This window comes from Arachis ipaensis, chromosome B09, assembly GCF_000816755.2.
Source record: "Arachis ipaensis cultivar K30076 chromosome B09, Araip1.1, whole genome shotgun sequence".
Classification (NCBI taxonomy): domain Eukaryota; kingdom Viridiplantae; phylum Streptophyta; class Magnoliopsida; order Fabales; family Fabaceae; genus Arachis; species Arachis ipaensis.
The window spans coordinates 145625893-145638030 of NC_029793.2; the positions used below are offsets into that span (position 1 = coordinate 145625893).

Below are 12138 nucleotides of genomic sequence, written 5' to 3' on the forward strand. Positions count from 1 at the left end.
TAAATATTAATAACTAAATAATTACTATAAATAATAAATTTTGATTATTTTCTAACATTTTTCTATTGTTTGTTGATCTATCAGCTTGTTGCCTTCGCTTTCACATCTAACTATTGTGATTTTTCTCCTTGGAAAAATATTGTCCAACTTTGAACTTTTTAAAAGAAAAAATCTAACTATTGTGATTTTTTTCCTTGGAAAAATATTGTCCAAGTGAACTTTCTAAAAGAAAAAAAAAATCAAATTATTGAGAACTTACAATAAAAATATGAACATTTATTATAATGGTTCCACTACGTTACCAACAGCATATCTACTAACTTCTGTCAACTCTTATTTATAATTGTGTTTTATAGAAGTGTCTTCGTGGATGTGTCTAATAAAAATGTATTTTTTATAGTTATGTTTAATAGAAGTGTCTTTATAGATATATTTTCTGAATGTGTCTCTTTATATATGTATTTAAAATATAATAATTAATAATTATTAGCAATAAATTGGCAGATAATATGTTGGTATCCTATACTTTTCCTTATTCTAAACGGGGAGTGCTAAGTAAACAATGACTATATTGAACAAAATGAACAACCACCAATCAAATAAAAACACACTACATCTCCAAGTTAACCATCTAAATCTTAATATTAAAATAACTATCCGTATACCTAGTGAAATGAACATCCGAATCTATTGATCACATTGTTTAATATTTTCATTGTCTACTTATACTTTTCTATTATAAAAATCTACACTATTGGAATGAACACAGTTGGGCGAACTGGGAGTTTCATGTTGGATTCGACGTTAGAGCTGGCCCAATAATTTCTCTGGCTTCAGTGTATGATCTGGAAATGCAGAAATATCGGCAAGTACTATACAGAGGCTTCATATCAGAGCTTTTTGTTCCATACCAAGACCCCACTGAGGATTGGTACTACACATCCTATTTTGACAGTGGAGAATTTGGGTTTGGACAATCTGCTTCTTCACTTGAGCCTCTCACTGATTGTCCTTCCAATGCTGAGTTCTTAGATGCATTCTTTGCTGATGCCAATGGCAAACCTGTTAAGATACCTAATGCTTTCTGCATCTTTGAAAAGTATGCTGGTGACGTCATGTGGCGTCACACGGAAGTCGCAATCCCAAATGTATTGGTACGTTTTCACATGAACACAACTTTACGTGAATAGTCTCTTAGGTAGCCACTTAGCTAGCGTTTGTTTTGAGGTAATGAGACAGAGATTGAGAGATTGTGACTCAATATCATGTTTGTTGGTTGAGAGACTGATATTAAAATTTCTGTTTCTATCTCCAAAATTTCAGTACCTCCAAAAAGTAGGGACATATGAGACTAAAATTTTTAGAGATGGAGACTGAAACTTTAATAATATTTTATATCTAAAATACCCTCATTTCAATTAATTCATTCCAATTTTATCCTTTGTACAAATTAAATTAGAATTTTATTCTTGTTTTAATTTCTGTCTCCCATTTTGTACAAAAAAAAATACTAAGATTTATTTCAATATCTGTCTTTTAGTCCCTGTCTCTCAGTCTCAATCTTTCCGTGTCTGTTTCTCCACCATACACTACCTTATTTATCTTTTTTGAGGTATGCAGATAACGGAGGTGAGGCCAGATGTAACACTTGTTGTGAGAATGGTGTCAACTGTCGGAAACTATGACTATATTATAGATTGGGAATTTAAGCCAAGTGGTAGCATCAAAATTGGGGTAATACGATAAAGACATATTATTATTTGTTTGGTTATGTTATATATGCACGCATGCATGCAATGGTAACTAATTAATTATTAATAAGAGTGTTGATGTTTGAAAATTGAAATAGGTTGGGCTTACTGGAATATTAGAGGTTAAAGCAGGGACATACACCAACACTGATGAAGTAAAAGAAGACATATACGGCACATTGCTAGCGGATTATACCATTGGTACCTACCATGACCACTTCTTAACCTATTATCTTGACCTTGACATTGATGGGGAGCACAACTCCTTTGTCAAGAACACTTTGGAGACTGCAAGAGTCAAAGATAGGAAGATACCAAGGAAAAGTTATTGGACTGTTGTGAGTAAAACCGCTAAGACTGAAGCTGATGCCAAAATCAAGCTGGGGTTGAAGCCTCTTGAGCTAGCAGTTGTTAATCCAAACAAGAAGACAAAACCTGGAAATAAAATTGGGTACGGTTTGATCCCGGGTTCAGTGTCACACCCACTTATGCTGAGCGATGATTTCCAACAAATCAGAGCTGCATTCACCAACTATAATGTTTGGGTTACGCCATATAATAAATCTGAGAAATGGGCTGGTGGATTATTTGTTGATCGCAGCAGAGGTGATGATACTATAGCTACTTGGACTCAAAGGTACATACATGACTAATATTGTTTTCCAATTAAAGACTTATTAATGTGATGTAGTTGATTGAGTTTTCATAATTGAATATACAGGAATAGGGAGATAGAGAACAAGGACATAGTGTTGTGGTACACAATGGGATTTCATCATGTTCCATCACAGGAAGATTTCCCAATAATGCCAACCTTGACTAGTGGCTTTGAGCTGAGGCCTACTAATTTCTTCGAGAGAAACCCTGTCCTTAAGACTAAATCAACTGAACCTGCGCACTGGTCTAATTGTACTAAATGAAGGATTCATTCACATATTGTTAATTAATTGAGTAAATACCCTTTTCGATCCCTATCCATTTGTCTGATAGACTTCCCACCCCTTAAGAAATCTAAAAATCCAAATCAGTCCCTATCTACTTTGATATATGTGCGTTCCAGTCTCTATCTACTTTGAGTAAATGCCTTTTTCAGTCCCTAACCAGAGACTGAAACGTATATATATCAAAGTAGATAGGGACTGATTTGGATTTTTAAATTTCTTAGAAGGTGAAAAGTCCATCGAACAAATGGTTAGGGATCGAAAAAGGACATTTACTCTTGTTAATTTCGGTGTAATTTGGTGATTTCATTTGTACCAACCAACATCTCTTGTCGAATAAAATCACTGGGGATTGGGAAGCCAGTTATAAGATATACATGAGTATAGGGAATGGATCCTCTCAATTGTTAAAAAAAATTGAGAGTGTAAAGTGTGATCTTTAACTCTTCATTGTTTTCTTTCATATTTATTGTTGGTCCACGAGTATATGCATTACGTTACTTACTCAAAGCAACGAATAAGATTATAATGTATAGTGTTAGTTTATATTTTCATGTCTAATACAAAGTGAAATGCATCTGGTTCTATGTTTCTAACTTGGTTTATCTCCCTCCCTCGAAAGAAAATTAGATAAAATATGCGAATGATTATATCATTATGTTGGATTAATAAAATATAATTTATTGCCATGTTGGTTTGCTGGATCAAGTTCATTGAATATATTATTCAAAGCAATGGATTGCTGTCGAAAAAGTTAGCAGGCCTGAGTTCAAATCCAGCATGAATTGCTGGCATTGCAGGGAAATCTTCTTGGTAAGGAACGTGATGAAGTCCTATGGTGTGCCACAATACTATGTCTTTATTCTCAATCTCTCTGTTCCTTTCGCTCCAAACGGCTAAGCCATCATCTCCACGGCTCCTATCAGAGTAGAACCCACCAGCCCACCTTTCTGACTTGTTATAGGCGGTCACCCAAACTTGATACTGTGTGTAAGATGCTCTTATTTGTGGATAATCATCTTCGGATAGAACAGAGGTAACCGGCTGTGAACCGATCAGCCGGTAGCCCACTTGGTTCCCTACCTTTGTCCTTTTGTTGGGGTTCACTACCAATAGCTCAGCCGGCTCCAAGCCGAGCCGAATTCTAGCCTCGGCTTCCCCCTTAGCGGCTTCTCTAACAACAGTCCAATAACTCTTCCTTGGTGTTCCAAATAACCCATTTGTTGCTCTTTGCTTTTGTAACTTGGCATTGATGAAGGAGTTTTGACTCTCATCAATGTCAAGGTCAAGATAGTAGGTTATGTGGTGATCATGATTATTGGCTATGGTGTTTTCTGCCACTAAGGTTCCAAACACTTTTTCTGATGATGATATTATCTCATTGTTTTGTGTATATGGGACTGCTTTCATCTCCAATATGCCTGTTAGATCCACCTATATATCAATCAAAATATCTTAGAAGTGATTAATTCCTGAAGCACTAATTAAATAGACATGGAAACACAATGAAACAATCTTACTCCAACTTTTATGCTGCCACTCCTCAGAAATTCCCAATCAAGAACATAATCATAGTTTCCCACAGTAGCAATCATTCTCACTACCAAATTAATTTCAGGCTCTCCATTTCTTATCTGCACCAAGAAAAATGGAACAGCATCATGTATTGTAATAAGGTGATTAACTGAAAATTGTTACACATATCTGAACTATCATTGTCAATCTTCAATAATAGATATTTTCTATTGTACCTATCACTCACTTGCCTAACTCAAATATAAAGATAGAGGTGGATCTCACCTCAAAATATATCCAACACTGTAGGTTAGTCACCTTTAGACAATAGTGGTAGGGGGCGTAAGTTACTGAACTGGACCGAAAATTACCGTAAAACCGAACTAAAAATTATAACAACCGATTTAAAAATCGAAAAAATCGGTTTTTTTTTGTTTTTTTTTTACAAAACCGATCAGTTCGGTTTGATTTTCAGTTGGCTCGATAGAAATCGAACCGAACCGAACCGAACCGAAGATATGCATACATTTCAATGTTTTAACCATTTTAACCTTTAACCTAACAACAAAAATTCTAAACCCCTAACTATTTCAATGTTTTACTCTTATTATTTCAGTTTATTGACTATTTTAAACTTCTAATTATTGTGATTCATATTCTTCTCATTAGAAATTAAAAACCGAAAAACCAACCGAACCAAACTGCTGTTGGTTCGGTTCGATTGGATTCGGTTGTTGTAAAAGTAACAAACCGAACGATTGTGTGTCTGTAGGAACCGAACATATCGGTTCGATTGGTTTTTTATCCAAAACCGACCCCAACCGAACCGATAATTAGAATAGAAGAATGAAGATATTCAAGAAATATATACCATTTTGATGGGATTATTGATTTCCATGTGCCTCCAAGCCACATTTCCAGAAGTCCTTTCAAAAATGCAAATAGCCCTTGGAACCTGTTGAACCTCTGCATTAGGTCCAGCCATGAAGCCATCCATGAACACTGCATTCAAAGGGCAATCAATCCCTGGTTGCAGGCTATCAGCTGCACGTCCAAAACCAAATTCTCCAGCATCCATGAAAGTCCTAAAATACCATTCCTCTGTTGGATCCATGTAAGGCACAAATGTTTCAGACACATGACCCCTATACATCACCCTCCTATATTTTCTCTCCCTTTCATCAAATATTGAAGCAGTGGATATTATCATCCCTGCCCTTGCATTGAACCCAACATGGAAAACCCACTTATCCCATTTCACCTCATTCCCATTCATGCTGAATCCAATAGCATTAGTATCTGATACATTAATATCACTAAGGTTTCTCATTGAAGACTGAAATTCTGTGCCTTCAGCTTTAGGCAAAGGTGCTTTGTACCTATCATTGTACATTGTGATCTTCATTGAATCAACATCAACAAGCACTGTGATTCCCTCAATAGGCCTAGCCCACACATTCACTGAACCACCTCTATAAAAACATGCCACTTTGAGTTCTCTCCTTGTGATCTCTTCTCCATACCAACCAATTGTAAACGGCACGCAAGAAACTTCTGAGAGATTCAAGCCTCTCTTGCTTATTGATTCTTTGAATTTGGGGTATTGAAGGGGCAACTTGCTTGCTTGGAAAAGCTCTGTGAATGTGAATGGGGGGTATCCATGGCCATTGTAGATTCTGTCAGATACAATGGAGCCTCTTGTTAGGTCAAGTACAAGCTCGTGTGTGTCACCATTGGCTCTAACAACTACCTTGGCTTGACGAGGAACAGTTACACTAGGCTTGTCTTTTGTGTTGTTCTTTGAAGATAGCCACTTTAGGACATCGTCTTTGTTGGGTTCTTCAACATCCACAAAGTGATAGGTTAAGTTAGGAATGGCACCAAGGTAAGAGTTTTGAACTATGTTTCTTGTTTTGTTGATTTCAGATGGTGAGAGAGGGTCTAAAGGGTGAGATTTTGTGAAGCTAATTATGAATATCAGAAAGAATGCTATAACAATAATAATCATGTGTGCTGCTGCTTTATCAAACATTTTGATTATATTCATAATAATTATGTTTGGGATATAACTAATATGATGCAACCTCCATTTACATTTATAGCACTGATGATTTAAATGTTGAGTGTAGAGTGTGCATGGCCTGGCCCGAAGACTCGGCCCGGCTCCGAACACTCGGCCCGGTCCCGAACAATTTAGGGAGTATTTTGATGTGATTTTATCGGGTCTAGGGTCGGGTAAGGATCTCAAAAATAGACCTTGTCATTATTTTGGGTCGGGTCCGGGCTATGGTTCGGGTCACCCGAAGTCGGCCCGATGGCCCCGTCATCATACACAATTAATATTTTGTGTTATTAGTGATGGATGATGGCTATTCTTATGAGGAATTTAAGTATTGTAAACCTTAATATTTTGTGTTATTAGTTATTATAAGACTATAAGTTAATGTTTTATGTTTAAAATGTATAAGATTTTAGACTAATGCATAATATTATGTTATTTATATTGATTTAAATATTTGGTGTTATTAGACAATATTAGTATTGATTATGGTTATGCTTTAATTTTAGAGAAGAGTTGGTTTTTGTTATATTTTTCTAAGTGAATTTTACTATGTCAAATAATGGTTGGAGTCTTGAAAATTTGGATATTTTTATCATGCTAGCTTATAAGAAAATATCAAGGTAATGTAATGTTAACGGCCCGATTTTCACCCGGTTTTTACCCGGTATAATCGTAGTTCGAAAGTGCATAGGTTTCATCGGGCCTAGGGTCGGGTTCGAATCTAATAAATAGACCCGATATATATTTCGAGTCGGGTCTGGTCACCATGCACAACCCTAGTTGAGTGTATTCTAATGAATTAAGAAAATAGTAACAACCAACCAAAATTTTGTTGTCAAGATAAAGTGATTTACGTTAGAATGATCTCAAAGATTCTGACTTGGTAATAACATTAGTGATTAGTCAATGCGTTAAACGGAATTATATTCCTTTCTCTTCTGGCCAAGATAGATAAACAATTGAGTAAATTAAACTTTCTTAATGAAATAATTATGCATGCTTAGTTAGGACAATTATTTTAAAGCCGGGAACAGCGCCGCCGTTTGATTTTCAGCAATATCTATCTATATTATATACAAGTTTTTTCTTGAGTTTACAGCAATAGAATGATATTAATAATTTATATTTGTTTGCTTTACTTGTACATTGAAACAAGAGTATGTGATATTACTCATTAGCGTGCTTATCTTCGATGACATGCATATGTTACTCTTGAAAAATGAAATGAACCACGTGAAAGATCAAGTTTTAAGAATAATGAACACTAAATTCCTTTATACTTATTTGGTTCCGTTTTTAAGCTACATATATAGATTGCTTTGAGAGGAACAAGAAGTGTTATGAATCCAAATCATTGACGTCAAATTAAGAATTTGAGATCTTTTTATCTGCGCAATATCACGTACGTCATGACAGAACATTGTTGCGTGACATGAGTTGTTTTTTTTAGATAGATCAACTAGGGGTGTAAGTTATCGAATCGGACCGAAAATTACCGCAAACTGAACCGAAAATTACAACAATCGATTTAAAAACCGAAAAAATCGTTTTTTTTTTTTTTTTCTGACAAAACTGATCGGTTCGATTCGGTTTTCAGTTGGTTCGATAAAAATCAAACCGAACCAAACCGAACTGAAGATATGCATCCATTTCAATGTTTTAACCATTTTAACCTTTAACCTAACAACAAAAATCTCCAATCCCTAACCATTTCAATGTTTTACTCTTATTATTTCGGTTTATTGACTATTTTAAACCTCTAATTATTGTGATTCATACTTTGTTCATTAGAAATTAAAAACCGAAAAAACCGATCGAACCAAATTGCTGTTGGTTCAGTTCGGTTCGATTCGATTGTTGTAAAAATAGCAAACCAAATAATTATGTGTCTGTAGAAACCGAACATATCGGTTCGGTTGATTTTTAGTTCAAAACCGAACCAATAACACCCCTACACACAACACTAAAGAATTCATACTCAACAGATACAGCGTATTAAGAGACATATGATTTTACCAATTGAAGGAGGCTTCAGCGTATTAACTTGCCACCGTTTTTTGTTTTTGGTCACCGCCGCTTTTTGTTGGGTCGGTCCAACCTAAATCGTCACCACACGTGGTTTAAATTTTGGGCTCGGTCAAATTTGGGCTTGGCCAAACAAAAATTGATTCATTTTTTATTTTAAGTCTACACCAGCTCAGAGAGGGAGTCCGGCTATGTCCAAAGAAGACTAATATTCGTCCTCAGTATAATAAAAAAGAAAAATGATCCTAATTGTAATTTGTTCAACAGAGCTTGAATTCTAGTTAAATTCCCAGTCCGAATTGAAATGTACGAGTATTGATTCTAACATTTTATGAGAATTTTCTGCAGTAAATATTTTACCAATTAAAAATAGCATTGATATATTATTTTACAGACACTATTAGATAGGAAAAAAAAACCCTAACCCTAATCAAATGAGTAGTTTAATATATTCCTAAACAGCTAGCTAAAGTGTCTAATGTAGCCGCAAAATATAATAAAACAAATTAATTAATATTACTGTAAACTGAAAAAGAAAAATTGTCCACGAGTTGAGTTGAGTTGAGTTGAGTTTGTGATGTTTCTCTATGAAGCTCTAGAATTCGACAACATTTGTAGTTGTGCGTGTGTTTTTCATAGTGAAGTTGGTTTTCGTACGCTGAACTCCATCCCTCTGCAATTCGATCGCTGCATTAAGGTCTGTCACCTGCGCCTTCCTTTCTTCTCATTCTTGCTTCTTTGACGGTATCATTTTTGCTGAAACTCTCTTAATACAACAGGGAATAACCATTTCTCTTAGCTTTAATTGTTCGCCAATTGTTACGTGGCTGATGACTCTTTACCCTGTTGGTCATATTTGACACTAAAGTTTGAATTTTTTAGAAAGAACTTAGACATTATAGTTATTTAGGTTTCCTTTGTGTTATTGAAATTGATTTGTATTTTTATGAATTAGCCTGAACTCTTTAATCATTTTTCAAAACAGGTGTTTATAAGAAAACCTACATGAAATGGGCCTTTTTGGTTTCTAGAGTTTACTTCCTGAGTGTTGAAGTGTTCTGTTTCTGAATTGTGATGTTTCTTAGAAACTTTTTCTCAATCAGTTAAATGAAGGATGGCAGAACCTGCATATACTGTGGCATCTGATTCTGAGACCACAGGAGAGGAAAAGTCATCTTCAACTTTTCCTGAAATTGCCATTGGAATCGATATTGGCACATCTCAATGCAGCATTGCTGTGTGGAATGGTTCCCAAGTGGAGCTTTTGAAGAACACAAGAAATGAGAAGATAATGAAGTCCTATGTCACTTTCAGAGATGATCTACCTTCTGCTGGAGTTAGCAATAACCTTTCACATGAGCATGAAATGATGTCTGGATCTGCAATCTTCAACATTAAACGATTAATTGGCAGAACTGATGCTGATCCAATCATCCATTCCTGTAAAAATCTCCCATTTCTGGTTCAGACATTGGAAATTGGTGTCCGCCCTTTTATCGCTGCCTTGGTGAACAATATGTGGAGATCCACCACTCCTGAAGAAGTGTTGGCAATATTTCTGGTGGAGTTAAGAGCAATGGCTGAAGCTCAATTGAAATGTCCAATAAGAAATGTAGTGATTACAGTTCCAGTTTCATTCAGTCGGTTCCAGCTAACCCGGGTTGAACGTGCTTGTGCCATGGCCGGCCTTCATGTCCTCAGGCTGATGCCTGAACCAACAGCTGTGGCTTTGTTATATGCACAACAGCAGCAGCAGACAACTAATGAGAATATGGGCAGTGGTAGTGAGAAAATCGCCCTCATTTTCAATATGGGTGCTGGTTATTGTGATGTTGCTGTGACTGCTACAGCCGGAGGAGTTTCGCAGATAAAATCCTTGGCAGGAAGTACCATCGGTGGGGAAGACTTACTTCAGAATATGATGCGCCATCTCTTGCCAGATTCTGAAAGCTTATTTAGGAGTCACAGTGACAAAGAAATCAAGACAATTGGCTTGCTTCGACTTGCGACTCAGGATGCAATTCATAGGCTTTCTTCTCAGTCCAATGTCCAGGTTGATATAGACTTGGGAGATGGACTGAGGATATGCAAGGTTATTGACCAGGAAGAGTTTGAGGAAGTAAACAGAATAATATTTGAGGAGTGTGAAAGCCTTATTATCCGGTGCTTGCAAGATGCGAAGGCAGAAGTTGAGGATGTAAATGATGTGATAATTGTTGGTGGATGCTCTCATATTCCAAAGGTGAAGAATCTTGTTAGTAGCATATTCAAAGGGAAGGAACTTTATAAAGGGATGAATCTCTTGGAAGCTGCCGTCTGTGGCGCAGCAGTGGAAGGAGCTATTGCTTCGGGTATCAGTGATCCCTTTGGGAACTTGGACTTGTTAACCATCCAATCAACGCCTCTTGCTATTGGGATTCGAGCTGATGGAGGCAATTTCGTCCCTGTAATACCTAGGAATACTGCAACGCCTGTGAAGAAGGAACTAGTATTTACCACTCTTCATGATAATCAAACCGGGGCATTGATTATTGTATATGAAGGTGAAGGAAAGAAGGCAGAGGAGAATCACTTGCTGGGATATTTTAAGATAATGGGAATACCTTCAGCACCAAAAGGCATTCCAAAAATTAATTTGTGCATGGACATAGATGCTGCAAACATGTTGCGAGTTTTAGCTGGTGTTGTGATGCCTGGATCACGACATCCTGCAATTCCTGTCATGGAAGTGAGGATGCCAATGGTTGATGATGGGCATGGTTGGTGTGCTGAGGCTCTAAATAGAACCTATGGTTCTACACTGGATTTGGTAACTGTGCATACAAAGGGATAGGGAATAGTGATGTTTAGCATCATTGTAACTCTTTTGGTGCTATGTTTTATTGTGTTTCTGAATACTTGATACACCTGCAATTGAAATATAGCTCAAACAATATGAAAGGTAAATGTAGAATTCAGTTAAATTAGTTGCAGACCTGGCTGGGGAGCCGTTAGAGCTATTAGAGTTCAACTGATTTTTAACGAACTAGGTAGATTGCATAATATATATTTTGTTTTTATGTGTAGTGCAGCACTGTAAAAGAAGCGATATTAATTGGATCTTAATCTTCTCCAGTTTCTAAATCAAGAAAAGCTCTCTCACCCTCAATATCTGTCACTCTCAATATCAAATTCTCTCTTGCTCTCAAGTCTAAACCTCCCTGGCTCCCTTTCTCTGCACTCTTTGCAATAACAGCAGAGTTCTTTAATTTCTTGCTGCTTAAGTTGCTGGTACCATTTTACATGGTATCAAAGCTTTCGATCCAACAAATGGCAATTAATTTATATGACTAAATTAAGTGTTTGTGACTTGTCTTCTGAGAATGCAAAGGAATCAACACTTTTGGTAAAAAAAGAAAATGAAAAGTTGACTAGCTTTTGCTCAAATGCAAGAAAAAAATGTTGGTAATATGTTCAGCCTCGTTGCTCGAGTATGGCTTAGAAAGTTGACTAGTTTATTTATTAAATGATTTCAGTTTAGCACTTAAAAAGTTTCAATTCAATTTAATATTTTAATTCATATTTTTTTTATATGGTCTTTGAATTATTGTTACTTATCCTTAATATTCATGCTAAAGATCAGAGGTTGAGATAAACAAGAAGGTAAAAATTCAAAATCTGTGACTACTATAAGTCAAGTGGGTTCGTGGCTTTGTCGAATATGAATGGGTTGACAATGGTGAAAAGGACTAGGAAGTTCAGAACCTCAATAATTTGAATCTCATTTTGCAACATCCAATCAGTGAGATGCTTGTTCTTAAACCATGTGTGGATTAATGATATAAAAAGTGGGGTTTGATTTAAA

The 12138-nt window shown here is 36.1% G+C and overlaps 3 protein-coding genes across 5 annotated transcripts in view; 2 read left to right on the forward strand and 1 right to left on the reverse strand.

Annotated features, from left to right (window-relative positions):
- Positions 1–3276, forward strand: part of LOC107618244 (primary amine oxidase) — a 4265-nt gene extending 989 nt beyond the window's left edge. The window contains exons 2-6 of the mRNA XM_021111218.1: positions 770–1154; positions 1621–1734; positions 1850–2388; positions 2473–2687; positions 2971–3276. Coding sequence (XP_020966877.1) covers positions 770–1154; positions 1621–1734; positions 1850–2388; positions 2473–2671 — 1237 coding nt within the window. The 3' untranslated portion in view covers positions 2672–2687; positions 2971–3276. The remainder of the gene's footprint in view (positions 1–769; positions 1155–1620; positions 1735–1849; positions 2389–2472; positions 2688–2970) is intronic.
- LOC107618247 (primary amine oxidase 1) lies at positions 3397–6303 on the reverse strand. The gene is made up of 3 exons (XM_016320258.2): positions 5079–6303; positions 4213–4326; positions 3397–4126 (listed from the first exon to the last, which is right to left on the reverse strand). The coding sequence occupies exons 1-3, from the start codon at positions 6252–6254 to the stop codon at positions 3419–3421; spliced, it is 1998 nt and encodes a 665-aa protein (XP_016175744.2). The 5' UTR covers positions 6255–6303; the 3' UTR covers positions 3397–3418.
- On the forward strand, positions 8682–11421 carry LOC107619356 (heat shock 70 kDa protein 8-like). Of its 3 annotated transcripts, none has more exons than XM_021111219.1 (2): positions 8682–8991; positions 9280–11421. In XM_021111219.1, the coding sequence occupies exon 2, from the start codon at positions 9409–9411 to the stop codon at positions 11125–11127; it is 1719 nt and encodes a 572-aa protein (XP_020966878.1). In that variant the 5' UTR covers positions 8682–8991; positions 9280–9408; the 3' UTR covers positions 11128–11421. The 3 variants fall into 3 exon arrangements, with proteins under 3 accessions (XP_020966878.1, XP_016177107.1, XP_016177106.1); XM_016321621.2 differs by having other exon boundaries at positions 8684–8991; positions 9380–11421; XM_016321620.2 differs by having other exon boundaries at positions 8688–8991; positions 9398–11421.

Coding starts and splice junctions, on each gene's coding strand:
- LOC107618247 (XM_016320258.2), bottom strand. CDS start 6,254: ATGAATATAATCAAAATGTTTGATAAAGCAGCAGCACACATGATTATT. Junction 4,327..5,078: donor TCAATAATCCCATCAAAATG/GTATATATTTCT, acceptor TTCTTGGTGCAG/ATAAGAAATGGAGAGCCTGA. Junction 4,127..4,212: donor GTGGCAGCATAAAAGTTGGA/GTAAGATTGTTT, acceptor ATTGATATATAG/GTGGATCTAACAGGCATATT.
- LOC107619356 (XM_021111219.1), top strand. CDS start 9,409: ATGGCAGAACCTGCATATACTGTGGCATCTGATTCTGAGACCACAGGA.